General features: G+C 36.1%; 1 protein-coding gene across 7 annotated transcripts in view; it reads left to right on the top strand.

The window, feature by feature from the left end:
- Window positions 1–25,269, top strand: part of LOC136840805 (NAD kinase-like) — a 271,695-nt gene that overhangs the window by 167,995 nt on the left and 78,431 nt on the right. The window contains exon 1 of one of the 7 annotated variants that reach the window (XM_067107708.1): window positions 10,896–11,029. The exons of 5 other annotated variants lie outside the window; for them this stretch is intronic. In XM_067107708.1, coding sequence (XP_066963809.1) covers window positions 10,911–11,029 — 119 coding nt within the window. In that variant the 5' untranslated portion in view covers window positions 10,896–10,910. Of the gene's footprint in view, window positions 1–10,895; window positions 11,030–22,213; window positions 22,291–25,269 lie in introns of those variants that run through there. One more of the 7 variants, XM_067107715.1, reaches the window with a different exon arrangement.

A 25,269-nucleotide genomic window follows, 5' to 3' on the forward strand; every position in this document is an offset into this window, starting at 1 on the left:
TTAAATGGTAAAGTGCCCATTTTTTTCTTTTCCTTGGGGGGGGCAGACAGTTATTGTTTATTGTTGAAATTATATATATATATATATATATATATATATATTTTTTTTTTTTTTTTTTTTTTTTTTTTTTTCAAGTTGTTTATTTATTTTTATATTTTATTTTGCTTTCTGTTTTCACTTGCCCGGGATTCAATTCAGTGGAAGTTTTCTCTACAAGAAGTTAAATGATTTTCAGGATTTGTATACAAGTTTGTTGAATATAATATAATGATAATAATAATAATACCTGTAGTTCTCAAATCTTGGAACATTTCATTCCTCAGTTTTCAGAAGGATCAGGTACACTTCATTTATTAAAAAAGGATGCTGCATTCCAATCGTCTCTTGTTTCACAGGGAAAAATTAATCTCGTGAGATATTACGCCCTACAAGAGAGAGAGAGAGAGAGAGAGAGGTGAAAGTGATTACATCTCAAGTATATTCGATGATGACGATAATGGAATGAACGTAGGATAGCTAAATGGTTTTTACCTTTCGGCCTACATCCGTAAGAACCACCACGTCATCATCATCATTGACGTTGTCGTTGTTCTGCGCGTACGTGGAACGGGAATGGGCCAAGCTTGCCCGGAGCTGTAACGGAAATAACAGACGCAAAATTTTGCTTTTTTTTCTATCATTATTTTGTGGTGGTGTCCCTTTTTTTGCAAAATGTTTTCCAGTTTTTTTTTCTTCATTTGATTGTTTATTTGCTTGCTTATATATGGTTTGTTGAAGTCTGTGGTTTTAGGAAACATATGAAACACTAGACTCATCGTGTGTGTGTGTACCTGTTTGAATTTGAGTGATGGCCATTTGGAAGTTGGCATTTTGGTTATCATAAATAACCTATTTTACGTAATTTGAAGTGGATTCTGCTTTATTTTAAAGAAAGAGAACGAGAATAGAATGATATTAAGGGGTTGTGTAGTTTGTACCACTCGTTCATAAAATAGTCTCAAGAGCAAGGTAGACCTAACGTACCTGTAATTCTCCTTTTTACGAACAGTGACGAATAAGGCAATAGAGATAGAAAAAATAAGTCATTGCTCCGCAAATTTCTCTCGTGAAATTGAACCGGAAAGGAACGAACACGGTACTATGCCATTTTACGAAAGTACTTGGTACCGTGGATGATAATGGTTCCGTACAGGAAATTGTCTCGTAGTTTTGATTGATGCTTCATTATCGTGGTCATTTTTTTTTCTTTTTTCCGTCATTGCAATTACTCGTAGTGTTGGTATAGTAACTGTTAATTCGTTAGGAATTTTGTAGCTGTGGTAGTCTTCGTGAAAGTGGTTAATCTCTAGTAAATTTTGATATATTACAGATGATAGGAAGTTTATATTTATATTACGGATGATAGGAAGTTTATATTTATACTTTTTAAGAGAAAAAGCGCTATGTAAACCATGAATGCTCAAGTGCAATCGCTCTCTCTCTCTCTCTCTCTCTCTCTCTCTCTCTCTCTCTCTCTCTCTCTCTCTCTCTCTCTCATCACACATACGCATAATATATGGAATCATCTTCATGTAGTGTATCTCTCTCTCTCTCTCTCTCTCTCTCTCTCTCTCTCTGTTACACAAACACATGGAATAACTATCATGCACTAGTGTAGATTGAATTTTCTCAAACCAGGACCCCTTGGGCCAAGTTAGGTTAGATTAGGCAGAAAACATCTTAGTAAGCATTGTGGCCCGTGGACCTAAATTTAAGCTTCAGTAAGCATTGTGGCCCGTGGACCTAAATTTAAGCTTCTTAAGGGATCCGGTTCATCTTAGTTATTGAGACCACCTTGTTCGAGCACCTGCCATGTTTTAACCCGGCACTTCGTCATACTCTTCTTCCCCTTTTAAATATAATCTCAATGATTATCTACTTTTTTTTTTACACCTCGGTTTAGTCTGAAGTGATTCCAGTTGTTTTTCGTTTGCTATCAACAAGAAGCTTCACTTCCAGTATATTATTATTATTATTATTATTATTATTATTATTATTATTATTATTATTATTATTCCACTGATGCTGCCGTTATTTTTAACAGAACATATTATTATTATTAGTGGTGAAGAAATCCACATTTTAGTGACATGCGATTATTATTATTATTATTATTATTATTATTATGAATTTGATGGCGCGTGTTACGCTGCCCTGGAACCCGGCGCTGCCCATCATATCTCCCCTACCCTCCCTATCCCCTACCTATTATTATTATTATTATTATTATTATTATTATTATTATTATTATTATTATGCTGTCAATAACGTTTGACGCTTCCCTTTTAAACGTTTAGTTGCTGCCACGAACGTTTCCATAAATTTCCTAACCACCACTTCAAACAACTTCAAAAGAAATGTCATGACGCAGCGTTTCCTCGCGTTGCAGTGATTTCTTTAATGCCCCTAGATAAATGTTTTGGTTTTCTTTAAAAGAAAACTGAGATGGCCTTTCGTCTGTCCATCCGCCCTCAGACCTTAAAAACTACTGAGGCTAGAGGGCTGCAAATTGGTATGTTGATCATCCACCCTCTAGTCATCAAACATACCAAATTGCAGCCTTTTAGCCTGAGTAATTTTTATTTTAAAGTTAAAGTTAGCCATAATCTTGCGTGTGCCACCACTATAGGTGCCAACAACGGCCACCACCGGGCTGTGGCTGAAAGTTTCGTGGGACGCGGATGAGGGTTTCATATGGCAGTGTATGCTGTGCAGAAAACTCGATTGCGCCGAAGAAACTTCGGCGCATTTTTTTACTTGTTTTTGATTGATATGACTCTGAAGGAAAATGCATCTATTTCCCTAGTTCTGATATCTCAAGAAACGTTGACTTGAAAACACAATACTTTGAGAGATATCGCTACCCGGGAAGTATATTATTTTCTTGGTGGTGTGACCCAGTAACTAGGAATAATAATGACATATAGCCTGATAAGGAAGATATATTCAAGTAAAGCAGAGGAGACGTTTTGCTCATGTCACAAGTTTATGGTTTTTTTTTTAATTTATTTTCTAAGATGGAGATCATGATATTTTATCGTAGCATACGCTCTTTAGTTTGGTATCTCAGTAGTTGGCTATTTAGTGTACTTTGTTGTGGAATGTAATTAGTGAAGAAACAGTATTAGTGGGTTGTGACGTAGATGTTGGTTTGATAGTACAGGCTAGCACAACAACTTTTTCAGAGAGAGAGAGAGAGAGAGAAAGAGAGAGAGAGATTTGCTAATACAGTAACACACCAACTTGGCAGACCCTTTGGGGTCGTGCTTTCTGATAAGTAACTTAGTACGTTAAGTAATGAAGACCGTACATCATAGCCTGCGCTTCAGTATTCTCTCTCTCTCTCTCTCTCTCTCTCTCTCTCTCTCTCTCTCTCTCTCTCTCTCTCTCTCTCTCTCTCACGTACACAAAATATGGAATCATCTAAATGTACTGTAGATTCTCTCTCTCTCATCACACACACACACAAAATATGGAATCATCTTCATGTAGTGTAGATCTCTCTCTCTCTCTCTCTCTCTCTCTCTCTCTCTCTCTCTCTCTCTCTCTCTCTCTCTCCTCCCCCTCTTTCCCCTCAATCTCTCTTTCTCCCCCTCAGTATGTCTCTTTCTCTCCCTCAGTCTCCCTCTTTCTCTCCCTTAATCTCTCTTTATCTCCCTCAATCTCTCTCTTTGTTTCTCTCCCTCTTTCTATCCCTAAACTAACTTGCACTTTACCCTTAACTTTCGATTTAAGAGATGTATCAAAATTTATCACATCCTGGTCGGTGGCGTAGGAAAAAAAAATAATAGTACTATGACTGCTGATAAGTACTGAAGTAGTCCACTAAGTTGTGGCCTTGTTAAGTCAAGGTGAAGATTGATAAGCGAATGATGATAAAATACCTGGAATGTGTTTGTTCTACACAACCTAAAAAAAATCTTATGGTATAACAGAAAACTCTTCTTCTAATGATATGTCATTTCCATAAATTTTCACTTGAAGTTTGAGTCGTGTGTGTGTGTGTGTATTGTATTGATTTTAGTGACAATCTGTTCTCGACAGGTGCTAAAATATCATTTCTGTTTATTGCAGGTTAGTGTTCTGTCCAATTGGCCCCCGTGTATCCTGACCGTGAGTAGTAAGACAAGAATGGTTTGCGTAGTGTGTTTTTGTAAGACAGTATTTTCTCTATTTGATAGTTTCTTTTTGATATAAAATTTCGCTCTTCTTCTTCTTCTTCTTCTTCTTCTTCTTCTTCTTCTTCTTCTTCTTCTTCTTCTTCTTCTTCTTCTTCTTCTTCTACGTCGTTCTGTGGCCCTGAATGAGCCTTGAAAGTTTTCCACAAAGAGCTCTCTTGAAAGTTTTCCAGAGAGCTCTTTGATTTTGACGTAACAAGGAGACTATGATTGGGGAACGGAGGTTTGTCTTTTTATATGTCACGGCAGACTTGGCCCTCCTGGTAGCTATTCCATACAAGCCAAAAGAGGGGGAAAAATAACATACTTCTGATTTAAGTGTCTAAAATGAGAAGTTACGTATACTGGAAAAAGCTAGGTTTTTCTATCACAGACATGCTGGCAGCATGTGAGAAACGTGTTGGCACACACACAGCAAACAGGTTGGATACAAGTCAACGACTTGTTGGTAGCCTTGATCAGTGGTTCATACAGTTATCCAGTATTTGCCAAATATCCGTTGTACTCTTAAAGTCATTAGCCTTTTTCAGCCTGTTTGTGATATCTATGGGATAAGTTTTCGACATGTCATGACCTGTTTGACTGTAGCATGATGCACCCTAAGGTAAACGCGTATATACACACACATACATATATATATAATGTCCATATAAATGTATGTATGTGTGTGTGTGTGTGAGTGTGAATACTTGCGACCCACGCGATATTATACTGTATATATATTAGCAGCGTTTGCGCGCTGGAGGGGAAATATAAATAAATAAAAAAGTAAATAAATCACCATGTCATTTACCTCCTAAAACTGAACGGTTCTCATTTCCCCCAATGGCCCCCATCAAATGCAATCGGCTGCGGTTTGTTCTTTTTCCCTCATATATATATATATTTATTTTATTTTATTTTTTTGGCAGTTGCAGGCTTATGATGCACAGATGGTGTGTGTATGTGTGTATGTGTGTGTGTATGTGCATTTGACGAATTGTAGGTCGTCGTGGTAGTAAGTGGCAGTGTGGTGACGGTCGCGATGCGTACACGCGTGTACGTGTGTGTATGTGTACGTGTGTGTGTATGTGTACGTGTGTGTGTTTGTGTGTGTACATGTCAGACCGAACCACTCAGTTCTCTCCCTGCTATGAGAATCGTCGGGAGCCACCAGACGGACACACCTCGTCTCCTGCAGGATCTTACTTAGTGCGTTTTTGATCTTCGTGTGTGCGAGAGGCCGCGGATTTCGTCCTCCTGCCGCCGAGAGCAGAGGTGTTTTTGCGCATGCGCCCTTTTCTCTCTCTCGTTTAATTGCACATATATATTTTTTTTATGTCTTAATGGAATAGGATCAGGTGACAGGAGTGTATACATCGGGATTCGCGTGGCTTTTTAGAATCGTGTTCTGTAGTGAATTAGCGGTTTTAGTGCTTGCACTTATCGAATATTTTTTTTTATTGCGATGTTGTAATCAATTTATTTTATTGGCTGTTTAGATCCGTTAGTTTCATTTTTATCTGACTATTTACTTGGTCCCTTGAATTTATTGTGCTCTCTGAAGAGCTTTGCTGATGATTTGTATGCCAGTAAAAATTGTACCAAACTTGGACAATTTTTCAGGTTTTTGTGTTTTGGTACAATGACACGTGCGTGTTCAAAAGTATAGGTCTACGTATATTGTGTGCTGTATAAATTTGTGTCTACGTATGGTATGCAGAACAAATATACACGCTGTATATGTACGTATGTGTGTATGTATGTATATCAAATCATTGTTCATATGGGTGACTTTAGAAAAAAAAAGAATGCCATTACTCTGTTCACAGTTCCACTTACAGTCACGCCACATATGTGTTTGTATGTGTGTATGTATGTGTTTGTTCTTATGTATGTATGTTTGCATGTTTGTAAAATGACTGATCGTATTGGTGACTTTGTACAAAAAAGTGTTTGTCATTTTACTGTTCAAAAATTCACCAGTTCACCCCACAGCCGCTGAGTTGTGAATAAATATCTACAGCGAAAAACATTGGAAGTTTCAAAGTCTTTTTAATGCACGTGCATATATTATATATATATATATATATATATATATATATATATATATATATATATATATATATATATACATATATACACACAGTATATGTATATATATATATATATATATATATATATATATATATATATATATATATATATATATATATATATATATATATATATATATATATATTGTGTGTGTGTGTCCCCGTGTCTGTTCGTATCTCCCTGTCGGTTATGACACATCAATTTGGTTACGGAATGTACACACACACACACACACACACACACACACACACACACACACACACACACACAAAACATACATTTTTCAATTTCCGTAAAAACGAAGATGTCTGACGATTGATGGCTTTCGTCAACGAGGAAAGTGTGATTCAGTTGATCGTGTGTGAGGTAGAATTTTATATAAGAACGGTTGTCTTCACTGCCATGCGTACGTCCGTACGTCCATAGTAGCCCTGTACGTACCTGTGTCATGATCGTACCGGCAGGAGAAGGGAAAGATGCCTCCCGGTAATCGCTGGCAATTTTATTTTCGTTATTCTGGCATTTTTCAGTCATCGTTTTCCTGCGCTGTTCCCTTGTGTATTGAAGTTACGATTGGTTAACCAAAACTAAGTGTTGGTTTTCGTTATTACTGGGTGGTTGTAATGCAATTAGAACGATTATTTTATTATTATTGCGTGGAAATTATGGTCATCTCTGAGTTATCCAGTAAATTTAGAATTATTTTTGCTCGTGATTTTTTTTTTCATTTAAGATTTTATTTTTTAAAATTTTTCAATGTCAGTGTATCTTTTAATATCCGTGGTATGTAGGAATTGTAATTCTACAACACCTTCTCACATTAATATATATCTTTTTCTCATCCTTTTCTGGAAGGAGGAAACATCTCTCTCTCTCTCTCTCTCTCTCTCTCTCTCTCTCTCTCTCTCTCTCTCTCTCTCTCTCACACCAGGAGTTAGAATGGATTAAATAATGCACTCCAGACAAAATGTGCCCCAGGGATGCTTAAATGCTAGGATCTCGACTCCTTCGTAGGAATCCTGGAGAGAAATTTTAGTCAGAAAAGAACAAAATTACGGTTCAAGATTTTTTTTTTATTTTTTTTTTTTTTTTGGTGAGGAGGAAAAAACTATAGACATGAAGGACTGGAGTTCTTAATTTGCGATTTACCACGCGAGTTATAAATAGCTTCGGAACAGCATAGGTTCTTGTATATATATATAAGGGCACAGATGTCTTAAAAAAAGTCCCTTTGGCCAAAGGCTGTTGTAGATTTACAGTATTCGTAGTTTTTTTTTTTTGAAAATTTATTTTATTTTATGTCTACAGTCTTGTTGCTTTTGTGTTGAATTTGGATCTCTCTCTCTCTCTCTCTCTCTCTCTCTCTCTCTCTCTCTCTCTCTCTCTCTCTCTCTCTCTCTCTCTCTCTCTCTCTCTACAGATTTTGATATATCAGTCATTTAAAATTGTGGTATCTTTTAAAATATCTCTCTCTCTCTCTCTCTCTCTCTCTCTCTCTCTCTTCTCAGTCTCCATATTTTGATATATCGGTCATTTAAAATTGTGGTACTTTTTAAAATTTTGTTTGTTACATTTAAGCTCAGACTCAGTTGAGAAGGTATTAAAAAAGCATTTCGTCTTTAATTTACTCTGATTGTATACAATTTCGACGTGCCCAGTAACTTGATATATAGCTAAATTGTAGACTAGGAGAGAGGTTGATGACCGAAATCTGTTTATAGATAATAATTTTAACTGTGTGTTTATTGTAGAGATTTGTAGCTTTACCTCTAAGATCCTTTTACACAAGATGTAAATGATTTCGTTGCATGACAAACGACCAAGGTTACCTTAGCATAAAACAGCCATTTTATTAATTTATTTGTTGCCAATTTTCAGAGGTTTATGGAAAATAATGTCGAGCTCAATAGAACAGCGCAGTTATCTTTAGTAACGTTGTTTATTTGAATACCATGCTGGCCCTAAAATGGAAAACTGCAGTATCTGCAAAAATTTCGAAATTGAGATATGCCACCTATTGTCCTCGTGAAACACTAATACGCAAGTTACTGCAGTTTCAGAATGATTCCTCAAAGCTTTCCACGAGTGTTTAGGGGGTCCCATTTGCAGTATCTGCGAAATCAGTAGTAAGGCAAGGGAGTATCTACCATTTTTCTCAGTACTGTATTTTTGCAGATACTGCGGTCTTCCAATTTAGCGCAGCATGCGTTATCGTAGGTAACATTTGAGAAGTTTAAAGTACAGAAAAAATTAGTGTTTTTACACAAGACGGGACGCACAAGAATTAGCCTCGAAGATTCTTATAGTAACCCGAATCTTTCTGCCAGTCATTTGTCAGACTCCCGTAAATACACGATCATGACGTGATAGTACCCAAGTCATTCATAAATTCGTATAATGCGTATGATGCGTACTTCAGTAATTCATTCGTAAATATTGAAATCGGTCGTTAGCCGAGTCATGCCAGATTTGGACTTTCGCTTTTAGAAAACACACCTGCTAGTCAGTTCAGTCCTAGAATAGACATACAAGTGCTTCTCTTATAGGGAGGATGGTTCTAGAATTAATTCCTAGAATAGCCAAGCCAGTAATTCATTCCTAGAATACACACCCTAGAAATCTTCCTACGTTGACACGTGTCAGTGATGTCCCAGATTACATATTGGGTGGAGCGTTGCAGTCGGTTGAATTTCAGTGATGGATCGTCACTGCAGAATGAGATGGCAGATACAGGATACAGGATTGCAGTTCAGCCGTTGCTGTGTTGCTGTATCCCAATTTGACTCCCGTTGTTAGTTTAGTATTCAAGCTATGGATGTGTGTATGAAATGTATTGTTGAAAGATTTGCTTTGCTGAAGACTTAAATTCCCACCCCACCCTCTCTCTCTCTCTCTCTCTCTCTCTCTCTCTCTCTCTCTCTCTCTGATACCATTGTTCAGCTAACATCTGTCGATAAGCAAAAAGTGACATACTGAGAACTTAACCTTTTTTTTTTAAGGGGCTTCAATCTCACGTGATCCACTTCTTCTTCTTCTTGTTCTTCTTCTTCTTCTTCTTCTTCTTCTTCTTCTTCTTCTTCTTCTGTGGGAGTAGTAGCTTTTACGTCATACGTACGTGAATTCGTCTTGTTTATGCTAAATGTTTCTTTCGTTCATATCTCAGATACATTTTCATAATAAAGGGTTTATATGTGCATGTATCATGTGATACCGCATTATTGCATAGTCCCGGTTATAAGATTATTATTTTTATTATTATTATTATTATTATTATTATTATTATTATTATTATTATTATTATTATTATTCAAAAGATAAACCCCTATTCATATGAAACAAGCCCATTACAGTAGCCATTGACTTAAAATTCAAGCTTCCAAAGAATATCATAGTGTTTATTTGATAGAATTTTCAGAAGATAAAAGGAAATACATAAAGAAGAGATCAGTCACTAAAAAAGAAAAAAAGACAAATTAATAAATAACTAATTAAAACTATGAACAAATTATTAAAATGCAAGGCGAATTGTTTTAGGGTAGAAATGCATTGCATCTTCGCTTGAACTTTTTTTGAGATTCCATTTGCACAGCATCCTCAGGGAGACTCATTTTGGCTGTAGTGAAGTTGCTCATGCGCACTGCGTTCCTGTCATACGTACAGTTTTTTTTCAGTATGGTTATACCTGTTATCATCCATTATCACTAAGTGTTTATGATTAAATCTTTTATGCTAATGTATTACAAAAATTAAGCGTTCTTAAGTCAGAATTATATCGTAACACCCACGTATACATTTCTCCCAAGCTTCCTGGCGAAACCCTTTGAGTATATGTATGTATGTATGTATGTACTGTATATATGTATGTATGCATGCAAGATAACCTCTCAAGAATGAATTGTGCACATATGTATATGACTTATAATTCCTGTTTTGCAGTTGGCGTGGGCTTTGTGTATACGAGCGAAATTTAAAATTTTTATCTTTGCTAGCTACTGTAAATGTGACCACGCTCGTTGCAACGCCAGAATAGCCTGCGGAAGGTTATGTAGCTTTCAATTCCATATGAATGGTGGTTCTCAACACTAATGGTTGGTTGCGATTATCCGTAATGATTCTCAGTTATGTTTCTCTTTCATGATTGATGATTGTGGGAAATTTTTTTTTTTTTTTTCCAAAGAACGACATTTAGATTCTGTAGTTTTGTAGCAGTGTAGTTGTCTTTCTGTAGTAAGCCTTGCTTTCACTACTGGAGTAATGACAGAAGTAAGAGAAAGTAAAGTGGAAATAAACTATAGGTTAATTTTTTCTTGGAAATTATAAAAAATTATAGAAATGTTTTTTTTTATATTTTAGAAAGTGGCAGAAGAGAGAAAAGGGTGCTTGCTAAAAAGAAAGTTAGATGAAAGTTTACACGAATTTCCTTTCGAAAAATGAGAGTAGACTGAAACGACGGATCTTATGTGAGATTTATCGAAAGTGAGTCCAGAAGAGAAAGGAAATATTACAAATTTCTTCCAGAGAGTGACAAAGTGCGTGCTAACAAGAGCGAAGTAAGCGATTGTTTTGTTTATTTATTTGTATGTGTACTGACATTAGCCGTGTAGCGTCTTGGTTACCATGGAAACGCCACCGCCTTCCTCAGTGGTCGACAGTCTCGTGAGGTGCAGTAACTGTGAGTGTGCTCACCATTATAACATATCCTGTCCAGTTATTTCCAGTGCCATGGGGGAAAAGAGGTAATTATAACTGGCAGTTTTTAGACAGTTAATGTACCGTAGGAATGTTGGGTGATATAATGGAGTGGGGATCATCACTATACTGAAGTGGGATTTAGTATTTTCTTCACGTTTCTTGTGGTGTGTGGTTTTGGTTTGGTTAAACCATTCGGCCATTTTTGTGGGAATATTTTTTGTGTTTTATGAAGTTTTTAAAAAAAGTGTTTTCCCCAAAACTGTATTAGGGGTGGAAATTTTTACCCGTTATGACCTTTGGTTTATAATCAATAATACAGTAAAGCCTTGTAAGTGATACATGTAATTAGTAGGATGTATCACTCAATTAGTTACTTAATACAACTACAAAATTTATTATCATATCATATGCAGCTGTAGTGGTTGATCCTTAGGAATGGAAACATTCCAGTGAATATCTTTTTGGAATACTGTTTTCCCAACCAATAGGAACACATCTCACCCTTTGGTGGTGCAAGCAAAGATAGGCCAGCCAGTGTTGCTTGCGCCTTCTTCAGGCATTGATCCTGACGCCTCTTGACTGCATTGTTGCACCTGTGTTCCGTTCTTGCATGTTGCAGAGTATGTTATGGAATGCAGTATTTTTTTGTGTATTTGATTTCTGTTGTTTTTGTGTTTGATTTCAGTTATGTTTTGCGTGGTTGATTTGAATTATATTTTGTGATGTGATTGTAGTTATGTTATGTGTATTTGACTGTTGTTATGTTTTGTGTATGTGATTACAGTTATGTTTTGTGTATTTGGTTGCAGTTATGTTTTGTGTGTGTGATTACAGTTATGTTTTGTGTATTTGATTGTAGCTATGTTTTGTGTATTTGATTGCAGTTATGTTTTTTGTATTTGACTGCAGATATGTTTTGTGTATGTGATTGCAGTTATGTTTTGTGTATGTGATTGCAGTTATGTTTTGTGTACTTGGTTGCAGTTTTGTGTATTTGATTGTAGTTATGTTATGTGTATTTGGTTGCAGTTATGTTTTGTGTATGTGATTACAGTATATATTTGAAGTTTTATGTATTTGATTGACGTTATGTCTTGTGTATTTAAATGCAGTTGTGTATTAGGTTGCAACTATGTTTTTTGTATTTGCAGTTATTTCTTGTGTGTGTGATTGCCATATTTAGTTGATTTAGTTGGAGTGGTGTTTATATGACCCATGTTTACCAAACCTGGCTTGTAGCACAGCCCCATGTATTACCCTCTTTGGTTTTGAGAGCTGGATTCCCTTCCTTGGGGCTGGGCGGTAGTGCCGTCAGTGTACCTCATGCGGTGCACTGTAGGCATTACTTAAGGTTCTGTGTAGCTTCCCTTCGGCCCCTAGCTGTAACTCCTTTCATTCCTTTTACTGTATCTCTGTTCATATTTTCTTTCTTCCATCTTACTTTCCACCCTCACTTAACAGTTGTTTCATTGTGCAACTGCGAGGTTTTCCTCTTGTTACACATTTCAAAGCTTTCGACTATCAATTTCCCTTTCAGCCCTGAATGACAACATAGGTTCCAGCGCTTGGCCCTGGGAGACAAATATATATATATATATATATATATATATATATATATATATATATATATATATATATATATATATATATATATATATATATTCCATTCCATTCCTTCCTGAAGGGTAAATTCAACCAATGTATCCTTTGATAATAATAATAATAATTTTTCAAAATTTGTCAAAATTTTTGTTTGAAATTTCGGAATTTGTAGCCAGAAAATTGCAGTATAATTTTCCCCCTTCGAAAATTATATACCTTTAAGTTGTTGAATGTAAAAGGAATATGCAAAACAGCCATATTTCTCTGAATTGATTCCAATATATCCATCATAGCCGTAATAACATATTACTAGTGGTCGGCGTCTGGTGGTATTATAAGTAGATAAGTGAAGGCTTCTCCAGTTGGAAATACTTCAGCGAATGAGGTAATAGCCTGAATATTATATGCAGGGTGATGTATATGCTTTTACAGTGTGTTAGGAGTAAGTGGAGGTCACTGAACTTTTTAAGTCTCTCTCTCTCTCTCTCTCTCTCTCTCTCTCTCTCTCTCTCTCTCTCTCTCTCTCTCTCTCTCTCTCTCTCGATGTTGATGTTTTTCGTCTCTCTCTTCTCTCTTATTGTTTTTATTGTGACTCTCATTCTCCGTCAATGTTTTTTCCCCTCTCTCTCTCTCTCTCTCTCTCTCTCTCTCTCTCTCTCTCTCTCTTGATGTTTTTCAGGTCTCTCCTCTCTCTTATTGTTTTTATTTCGACTCTCTCTCTCTCTCTCTCTCTCTCTCTCTCTCTCTCTCTCTCTCTCTCTCTCTCTCTCTCTCTCTCCTTTGAGTAATTCTATATCATCTTCCCTTCACATTTTTCATTTTTTTTTTTGTAGTAAGTGTGATGTATTGCTCGAGTCCTTTCTTGGTACTTTCGTGTAGCATAACCTCTTATCTCGTTGAGCCGTTGTGTGGCCTCAGGAAGTCTTTAGAAATAGGCTTTTTTTTTTTTTTTTTTTTTTAAGACCTCAACGTTCAATTTACAATTGGATGAACCTTCATCAGTCGTCTTTTACACTTTGAAGACACGTTCTCTCTCTCTCTCTCTCTCTCTCTCTCTCTCTCTCTCTCTCTCTCTCTCTCTCTCTCTCCTTGTTTTCCTTTCGACACACTCTTTCTTTCCCCCCATTGTTTTTCCTTTCGATATATTTTGCTTGAATGCATTAAATTGTACATTCGCTCTCTCTCTCTCTCTCTCTCTCTCTCTCTCTCTCTCTCTCTCTCTCTCTCTCTCTCTCTCTCACACACACACACACACACACACACACACACACACTGCAGATTCTAGTTGAAATGTATGAGAATCCCTTTAATTTTGGCCGAAATACCGTTTTCTTTAGTAATGTCAAAAGGGTTAATGTTCCATTTTCTTTTATGCCAGGTAACTGAAACAAACTGCCCACACGGTTGTATTTTATTCGTGTGTACCGTACTTTACATACTTTATATACGTATGCATTTTATTTGTGTGTACGTACTTTACATACTTTATATACGTAGATGGATACTTTATTGAAAGGATTGTGGCAATAAAGAAGGATAACGTTAAAAGAAAAACGTTGAAGATTTTAAGTACAGTACAAGAGGGTATTGACTTTAGTGATGCTGATAATTGCCCAAGTCACGTCAGAAGTCGGTTAAATTATTTTTGAAATCAATGGCTAACACGATTTTATTCAAAACTGCAGAATATGTTAATTCCTCCATGCATCGTCTCAGACAGTTGCCCTTTCTCAGGATTGTGCAATTTATCTTGCAACTGGTTGTACAACTGAAATAGAGAGGGGGAAAATTTCAGTCTACTCTAGGTCTATGTAAGGGTGAAAACGAATGCAATGAATTTAGGATTTGCCGTTTTGTTCCAGTGACTTCAGATTAGTGAATTAATTTTTACTGTTAGGTCATAACCTTTTTCCTCCCTGTATTTTAGCCTCCTTATGATGGGTTTGAATGCCCTCAGTACCTATAATAATTGTTTGAAAGGTATGCTTTCTTTTCAATGAAATTGGTGGATACAGTTGTCTAGAAAGTGGATGGATGTACCATACCAGTTGCCATATATATATATATATATATATATATATATATATATATATATATATATATATATATATATATATATATAGATATAGATATAGATATATACATACAGTGTCACACACATTGCTCGTATATGCTGTATGTATTCTTTGGAAGCTTAAATTTAAAGTCGGTGGCCCCTCTGGGCTTGTTCCATATGAATAGGGGTCTATCTTCTGAGTAGTAATAATAATAATAATGATAATAATAATACTGTTAATTAGGTCTTGGTGGTTCTATGCATGTGGCACATAAGTCTACAATACTTGTACACATAGATAACACGGTTTACTGTTCTGTCAGGTCAGTGATCTAAGCCACATGCGTGATATTGGCGGCGGAAAAGTAATCTTATATCTACTTCTCGGCGGCAGTTAAACCTGACACGATGAACAGAAACACAAAACAAGCTGTGTCGGGTTTGTTCCTGAATCTTTCACATGAACAAAAGCTAAACCAGATTGTTCTTGATTCTTTTATGTGCTTTTGTGCGGCGAGCCTTTCTTGGGAAGAGTGAGTCAATGTAACCTTTGAAAGTCGAGTTGCTTTTTTTAGGAGGACTAAAAAAAGAATTTGGGGCAACGACGTCGTTGAAGAATTGTGGACTATTATGGCTGCGCGAGTTTTAGTAGCCATAATAAATCAATTGGTCAATTTTAAGGATATTGGAGATTAGGAAAACCGGTGGATTACGAGACAAGTCTTTTCATGGTAGTGTTGTTCTTGATTATACGTACATTCATAAGTACATAACTCATTCCTTAGTGTTTACACTTGAGAGTAGGCATTTACACGCATACGTTCATACATTATTTTATAGATAATGAACGTAATAACGTGCACACACGCGTTTATACACTATCAGTAAATCACAGTTAGCTGATGTTTACACTTAGTAACTATATATACGCGCGTTCATACATTATAAATAATGAGCATTGGTCTTTACGTACTTATTTAGTCTTTACGTACACACAATGCGTTCTATTTATACACACACATGCGTTCATACACTAATGAATAACGAAGTGGCCTGCTAAATATACGTTAAACAGCAGCAGCTGCCAATTGTAACGAAACCAGCTGCACCAGGGCGAAGCAGATGCAAGAGCAGAGTGACAGGCTTGCAATGTCATTCCATGGAATCAGACCATGGAGATCAGGTCACGTACTCATGGTAATTATTATTGTTGGACATTGCATCAACAGAGCCTAGAAATTGAATACATTCGGGTGGTCACAAAACTCTCTCTCTCTCTCTCTCTCTCTCTCTCTCTCTCTCTCTCTCTCTCTCTCTCTCTCTCTCTCTCTCTCTCAGCTGGCTTTGTTCTTTTCTTGTGTATTTCCTGAAATACAATTAGGTGGTCACTTAGCTGACAAATGGGTTTCGACCTCTCTCTCTCTCTCTCTCTCTCTCTCTCTCTCTCTCTCTCTCTCTCTCTCTCTCTCTCTCTCTCTCTCTCTCTCTCTCACTCTCTCGTCTTTTCCTTTCTTCTCTTTTCGTACTCCTTCCCTTCACTTCCAAAGCCATTTTTATTTTATTTATTCATGACATTCGTTTAGCATACAAATAAATCGATATATTTCGGGGTTTGTTTTTGCTTTGTTTTGGTAATTACAGGGTGTTTATTTTTTCTTTATTCTTCAGTCACCTAAAATACAAGTCAGTTGGGATCAGATTATGGCTCGTAACTTGAGGCATAAGTTTTTCCTCTTGCAAGAAAATTACAAGGCTTCCGCTCGTGCACATTTGTTCTGGCGTTATTGCAAGAAATATTGGAGGGAATATTGGCTACAATTTTTTCATTTGAATAAGGCAGGTTTTAAGTGTTTGTGTCTAAGCACTGAATTCTAGGTACCATATAACCCAGAGCAGTGACTCTTGCTTCAGTCCATATCTTGGTCCATTTCTTTTTTGAGTAACGATAAACGAATGTAGACAATAAATATATTGGGTTGAAATATATTTCTTATGCAGAGAATTACAACCTGTAGATTGTCGTTATGTATATTAATAATAATAATAATAATAATACAAAATGTTCTTAGTGCAGTTCGGTAATTTAAAAAAATATATATACACTAATATCCAGTTCATTACCAAATATAGTGAACCTCCTGTGGACCACAGAAAATGTCACCATGAACCACCATTTGTGAACCACTGACCTAGAGCCTAGCACTATTGTACAGTGAGCGGAAGTGGCTTTATAATAAAGTTTTTTTTAGAACGATTTCAACTTGAAAACAGATTATTAATTTTGAAAGTATATTAAGCATTTATTATTTTTATGAAGTTCCAAGACTGTTCTGTCGATGAGGTTGCATGACAGACATAATTGTTCTAGCAGCCACTGAATTTTCATCGGCACAGAGAGCCATTTTAAATTAAGATTTCTTGCATAATTTTATTTGAAGTTTCAAGGTTTCCACCTCAGTCAGTATTGTCCACGGCTAATTGAATGCCTGTCCTTATATTCAGATAATATAAAATCGTTTGCAGACTACTTAAGAAAATTTTTTTTTTTTAAGTGGTGGTTTGCTGAATAGTATATTTCTTTAGGGGTTGTTTGCAGTTAATATGCTTTTAAAATGGTTGTTTGCATTTAATATACCTTTTAAATGTTTGTCTGTAGTTACACTTTTTAAATGGTTGTTTGCAGTTAATATACATTTATATGGTAGGTTTCATTCAATATACTTTTTAAACGATGGTTTGCAGTTAGTAGGCCTATATTGTTTAAATGGTTGTTTGCAGTTAATATAATTTTTAAATGGTTGTTGTACTTTGTATCATTTTAAATTGATTGTTTGTAGTTAATATACTTTCTAGACGGTTGTTTGCAGTTAATATATATACTTTTTAAATGGTTGTTTGCAGTAGATTGCGGTATAAAAGTATATTAACTTTTTAAAATGATGGTATGCAGTTAATATACTTCTTAAATGGTTATTTGCAGTTTACATACTTTTTAACTGGTAGTTAATATACTTTTTAGTTGGATGTCTGCAGTAAATATACTTTTTAAATGGTGGTTTGTAGATGATGTACCATGCTGCCCGGCCACGTGCCAAGCGCGGGCCATTGCTGTTCCTTAGAGTAGCCTGTAATATAACACCTGCATAACATTACCTTTTATTATAATATCACTTTACCTCGCTGGGTAGCCCCGAGGTCATCACGTTCTTGCGTCTTAGGTCACTTTGCGAGAAAGTCCAGTTTTACATGTTTGTCTCTCAGAGAGAGAGAGAGAGAGAGAGAGAGAGAGAGAGAGAGAGAGAGAGAGAGAGAACCCCTGTATAAATTCATTCCTTCAAACTCCATGTTAAGCTTCCAGGCTAATCACATCGTCACAGTTCTCCCTCTCAGAGATTGAGGAGAAAGGGAACTTTTTTCCAGAATTCCTGGAAAATTCTGGAACGATCTTTGCTGGACAGTGACTCCGGTTTTTCGATCTTGTGTTCCCGCTTAACTGCATCAAGAAATGTTTTTGTCGTTATATATTTATTTTGTGAGCCCGCTGTCAAAATTGGTTACTAACTTTTGTTAGAAAGCTAAACTTAATATTTCAGGTCATTGTAGAAATTGTATTTTAAAAAACGAAGACGTTTAAAATATTTTGCCTATATATGTATTTTCTTGTTTTTTTAATTTATTGTTTGTGAAGTTCCGCACGAATTAATCGTAAAATTTGTCTACATGGCCATTTCCTGAAAGGGACATTCCAGAACTAATTATTATTATTATTATTATTATTATTATTATTATTATTATTATTATTATTATTATTATTATTATTATTATTATTATTATTATTACATTCCCGAAGCTGTAAACTTTTTATACACCTTTTCAGTTTCAGTGCTACTTAATTATACTAAGGGAATAATTGACTTTTTGGCTCAATATTATTATTATTATTATTATTATTATTATTATTATTATTATTATTATTATTATTATTTTTTATAAGCCAAAAACAGAGAAACTGCTTTGAAAGTTTCCGTAGAATAAAATGCACGTCTGTAAAAAAAAAAAACACGCACGGACTCGTACAGTCACACAGACACACATATATATATACATATACATTTATACACACAAACACACACACACACACACACACACTCACACTCAAGAGGACATCAGTACCATTATGTTTTATTTGATGAAGACTTGTCAAGTCTAATGTGAAACTTGCTTAGATTTATTGAGAGCTGTTTTGTCTCTAACTCCCTATATACTTTTTAAGATTAGTTAACCTTTCCATGGCCGTCCCTTGAATTATGAGTCTGTTTTGGTATCTTATACGAAGATTAAATTTCATTCATGAAACTTCATGATACTCTTAATTTCTAAATTCTTTTTATTTACCGAGATTTTTGTTAGGAGACATCACTTGTGTTATTAGAAGAGTAACATCGACCAGTGCACAGGGTAAGGGTCTCTCTCTCTCTCTCTCTCTCTCTCTCTCTCTCTCTCTCTCTCTCTCTCTCTCTCTCTCTCTCATATCCTTCTTTTCTGGGAAGATGAAAGATCTCTCTCTCTCTCTCTCTCTCTCTCTCTCTCTCTCTCTCTCTCTCTCTCTCTCTCTCTCTCTCTCATATCCTTTCTTATCCTTTTTTGGGAAGATGAAAGTTTCTCTCTCTCTCTCTCTCTCTCTCTCTCTCTCTCTCTCTCTGATGTGACATTCTCTTGGTGAGACGTATTCGTTCTTGGTCTGAATAATCAACCCGATATCATGCGTATAACATACAATTAGCGAATGACCTATAGCTAGAAGTGTTCGTGAACCGTCGGTGATTAGATTGTCAGAATAGCACGATAAAGCGACGACTAAGTTGTTTTTTCGAGTGAATTATTAAAAACTGAACATCATGGAAGTGTCTGGCAACAGTGGCAAGAGCTGGAGTAATCTTGCATGCCTTGCAGATATGCAATATGATGAATTGGCAGGCAGGGAACTAGGCTTTCTTATCGTTGAGATCAACAACAGCTCCAACCAAAACGATGCAAAAACATTCACAGACATGTTGAAAGGATATGATCCTTCAAACTGGAGCAAGTCTGCAGAAAATATAATGAAAATAACTGAAGGAATACCGAAGAATGTTCAAGTTACCAAAAGACTTATAAAGAAAATTTACATCAATCAACACATTCCAACTAAGAAAATGAATAAGGTGCATATAGTGAATATATTGATTGATGCAATAGGAAAATGAATGTCTAAAGCATGTAAACTATGTAGTGTGGTATGGCATTGTAAATCCACAAAACCTGATTAGGAAATGCTATGCGTGCCACGTGCCTACTCATCCTACATGAGCAGAAGCCCAGCAAAGTGAAAATAAGGACACAAGAGTATTTTGCTCAACATGTCTAGTATGGATAGACAAGGTTATTAAATCAAGACTTAATGCACAAATTGTGAAGAAGAGGAAAATGGAAAAGAAGAAAATAATATTGAGGAGATAGAAAAAATTAGTGAAAATAAAGAACAGGATAAGAGTATGGATGCAGAGAAATTCATAGATTCTACATATGAGGCAATACAGCAGCATACATATGACGAAATAAATTATGACATGATAACTCAAAATAAAATCCCAAAGAGGTTGTACCCGAATCTTCATACTGATGGGAACGAGCAAGAAAAAAAAAAAAGAAAGACACAGTATGCACCCTTTTGAAAAGAGGGAATTGCAGATTCGGTGAAAGATGTTCTTACAAGCATCCCAAGACATGTCACAATTATGAGATTTATGACAAATGTGCATATCTAGACGGCTATGAGGAGGAATGCAGCGATCTACATCCAGAAATATGTAAAAACTGGAGAGAAGGAAAAGGATGTAGGTTTAACAAAAAATGTAGATATATGCATCCTGCAGCCATGAAGAATAAAAAAAGGAAATATGCAACATATTAGCAGAAAAATATAAGAGAGAATTTACACCTAGAATTGATAATGATACAGAAATAAGAGATGAAAATAGTGAATATTTATCGGACATAGATAGTAATGAAGCCGATATTGTGCAGGTTATTAATGAAATTAAAAATGGATCAGCAGCCAGACCAGACGGCGTCCCTGCCATTTTGTTAAAGAAAGTGGATACAGGCAAAGTGTAGATACAGGCAAGATTTATGATGAACATAAATTAGCATATATTACCCCTATTTTCAATAGTGGATCAAGACTAGAGGCAAGTAATTATAGGCCTGTGAGTCTAACATCACATATTATGGAAGTGTATGAAAGAGTAATGAAGAAAAATATAATGAAACATTGTTTGTTTAATATAGGACAACATGGTTTTGTACCTGGAAAAAGTACACAAACCCAACTGTTAGTCCACCATGAAAACATATATAAAAATATGATTAACAAAAAAGATACAGATGTGGTTTACCTAGACTTTGCAAAAGCTTTTGACAAGGTGGACCATAATATATTAGGGAAAAAAATTAGAAAACATAATATTGTGGACAAAGTAGGAAGATGGATAAAACAATTTTTGCCAAACAGAAAACAGATAGTGATTGCAAACGATGAGAAATCGGATGAAGCTAAGGTAATATCCGGTGTGCCACAAGGTATGGTGTTAGCTGCATTGCTGTTTGTGATTATGATTGCAGACATAGACAGTAATGTTAAGGACTCGGTAGTGAGAAGTTTCGCCAATTACGCAAGAATAAGTAGAGAAATTACTTGTGATAAAGATAGGAACTCGCTACAAAGAGACCTAAACAAAATGTATGAATGGGCAGAGGTAAATAGGATGGTATTTAACTCTGATAAATTTGAATCAGTAAATTATGGTGATAAAGAAGGAATGATATATGCATATAGGGGACCTAACAACGAGACAATCACAAATAAGGAAGCAGTTAAAGATCTTGGTGTGATGTTGAATAGGAACATGTTATGCAATGATCAAATAGCAATACTATTGGCAAAACGCAAAGCAAAAATGGGAATGTTGTTTCAGCACTTCAAAACAAGAAAAGCCGAACACATGATTATGCTTTATAAAACGTATGTACGTAGTCCACTTGAATATTGCAATATGATATGGTACCCACACTACCAAAAGGATATTGCACAAATAGAGGGTGTACAAAGGTCCTTTACAGCTAGAATAGAAGAAGTTAAGGACCTTGACTACTGGGAAAGACTGCAATTCTTAAAACTGTATAGTCTCGAAAGGAGAAGAGAACGCTACATGATAATACAGGCATGAAAACAGATAGAAGGAATCACCGAAAACATCATGGAGCTAAAAATATCAGAAAGAGAAACCAGAAGTAGATTAATAGTGCCCAAAACTATACCAGGAAAACTAAGGAAAGCACACAGGACATTAATCCACTACGCACCAGCATCAATAATGCAGCGATTATTCAATGCATTACCAGCTCATCTGGGGAACATATCAGGAGTGAGCGTAGATGTGTTTAAGAATAAGCTCGACAAATATGTAAGCTGCATCCCAGACCATCCAAGTTTGGAAGATGCAAAATATACCGGAAGATGCACTAGCAATTCTGTGGTAGATATCAGAGGTGCCTCACACTGAGGGACCTCCTGGGGCAACTCGAACGAACTGTAAGGTCTGTAAGGTAAGGTGTCTCTGTCTCTCTGTCTGTCTGTCTGTCTCTCTCTCTCATATCCTTTCATGGGAAGATGAAAGATTCTCTCTCTCTCTCTCTCTTTTCTGAGAAGATGAAAGATTTCTCTCTCTCTCTCTCTCTCTCTCTCTCTCTCTCTCTCTCTCTCTCTCTCTCTCTCTCTCTCAGAGCAATCATTTCCTTAATTTCCCCGTGGTAAAAGTGCAAGCAATCAGGCTACGAAGGACAGGGTATATTCCCGTCTCTCTGTCCCAGCTGCGTCCCTGACTGCCTCGGATAATCTACTATTTCCTCGAGTTAGTTTGACTGACTGACCGTCAGAGGGACAAAAACCTTTCGATGGTCGCCTCCTCCTCCTCCCCCCCCTCCTCCTCCCCTCCCCTCCCCCTCCTCCCCTCCCCCCCCCCTCCCCTCCCCTCCTCCCCTCCCCCCCTCCTCCCCCTCCTCCTCCTCCTCCTCCTCTACCCTCGGTGTTTTGTGACGTTTTCTTTTTCTCTCCCCTTCCCCTCCCCCTTCCCTCCCCTCCCCTCCCCCTCCCCTTCCTCCCCTCACCCTTCCCCTTCCCCCTCCCCCTCCTCCCCTCCCCCCTCCCCTCCCCTCGTCGAGAACTTCAAGGTAACGCTCGGTACCTTGTTATCGTAGACGCGCCATAATTGTGATATATATTTATTTCCTTTGTGGCTGAGAGAGAGAGAGAGAGAGAGAGAGAGAGAGAGAGAGAGGCTGGGTGTTGGGGAAGGGGGTACGTGAGATGTTTATTTCTTTTGTGGTGTCCTAGGTTGAAAACTGGGGTTTTCTTTGTACTGTTCTCTTGCAAAGAAAAAGAAAGAGATTTATACATTACGTCCTTTAAAGGCTTTTCATCATTCATGAATATTATTATTATTATATTATTATTTTTATTATTATTATTATTATTATTATTATTATTATTATTATTATTATTATTATTAATTTAGAAGATGAACCCTATTCATATGGACCAAGCCCATCAGAGGGGCCATTGACTCGAAATTCGAGCTTCCAAATAATATTACGGTGTTCATTAGAAAGAAGCAACAGTTGGTAATGGAAAACACAGACAGAAGAGGTCAGTTAGTAGAGAAGAAAAAATAATTTAACAAATTAATATAGAAATAGAGAAAATTTTAATATTAAAGTACAAGGATTCTGCTACTGAACTGGAGAAGAAGATCAGAGACGTGTTTCCTCTCAGGACCATATTTGTAGCCCTTAAAATTCAGTCAGCCAGTTGGCCATTCTGACAATCAGTTAATCACCAAGTATTGTACCTGTTTGCTATCTCGCGTTAACCTGGGATGATCTGAGGAACATGGGAACCTTTTCCTGATTCCGCGTTCAGTAGGATACTATCGAACTCGTGCTACATTCTCCGGGACAAGAAAAAAAAACAAGTAAAAAATGCGCCGAGTTTTCTGTACAGCGTATAATGCGGTGTGAAACTTTCAGCCACGGCCCATGAAACTCTCCGCCGGTCGTGGTGGCCTATGTTGTTGTTACCAGACGCATGATCATGGCTAACTTTAACCTTAAGTTAAATAAAAAATACTGAGGCTAGAGGGTTGCAACTTGATATGTTTGATAATTGGAGGGTGGACGGTCAACGTACCCATTTGCAGCCCTCTAGCCTCAGTCGTTTTTAAGATCTGAGGGCGGACAGAAAAAAGTGCGGACGGACAGACAAACAGCCGTCTCAATAGTTTTCTTTTACAGAAAACTAAAGAACCGGCAGCATCTTTGCCATATGTTATGCATCTGCGTGTTCTCTAAGAAATTTCTAACAGTAAAAGAAAGTAAATCCCTCCCATTTATTGCTGGATTAAGATGTGGGATTATTGTTGTTTTATTATCAAATAAGAGATGGTTTCATCTCAACAGTCCAGTTTCTTGAATTCATGTACGTTTTGCTTAACACGCAAACGATAAGTGTAGTATGGATATGACTATGAAATATATATATATATATATATATATATATATATATATATATATATATATATATATATATATATACATATACATATACATATACATATACATACATATATATATATATATATATATATATATATATATATATATATATATAAAAGCAGAAGTTCATTGAAGTACCAAGCGCTTTCACGTTTATTAACGCATCGTGAAAGCGCTTGGTACTGAACCTTCTGCCTGTCATTTTCCTGTGGGATTCGCTTATGCATATGCATGGTGTGTGTGTATATATATATATATATATATATATATATATATATATATATATATATATATATATATATGTGTGTGTGTGTGTGTGTGTGTGTATACTGTATATAGACATTATGTATATATATATTTCTATATCTAGCAGAGTGAATCAGCATTTTCTTTTCACAAAGGACGGTTTGAATATATATATATCTTCCATAAAGTGATTCATTACTAATGACTAATATTTTGTACTTACATCTACCACTTATACCATCCAAGGAACGTATAAGAGGTAGATATTTATGGTAAGTGAACGTGGTAAGTCAAAAATATTAGTCATTAGTACAGAATCACTTAACAGAAAATGTTGATTCACTCTGCTAGATAAAGGAAAGTGCTTTTTACAAGTGCTGTTGTGCTCCTGTTAGCTCCAGTCTTCTTTTATTTTTATTGGATGTAACCTTGAGTGTTTATGTAATACCACATCGTATGATCTGTAAGGTACTGTACCCCTAAGTTCACTCATTCAGTTTCAACTCCAGTATGGCATTTGCATTGTGTGTTTGGTTCCTCCTCTCGTATCGAGTTCTAAAATACTTCTGTTTGGAACGTGTCAGTCCTTCATATCGTAGTTCAGATACTATATATATATATATATATATATATATATATATATATATATATATATATATATATATATATATATATATAAAGAATATATATATATATATATATATATTATATATATATATACTGTATATA

The sequence above is a fragment of the Macrobrachium rosenbergii genome, chromosome 8, assembly GCF_040412425.1.
Source record: "Macrobrachium rosenbergii isolate ZJJX-2024 chromosome 8, ASM4041242v1, whole genome shotgun sequence".
NCBI lineage: Eukaryota > Metazoa > Arthropoda > Malacostraca > Decapoda > Palaemonidae > Macrobrachium > Macrobrachium rosenbergii.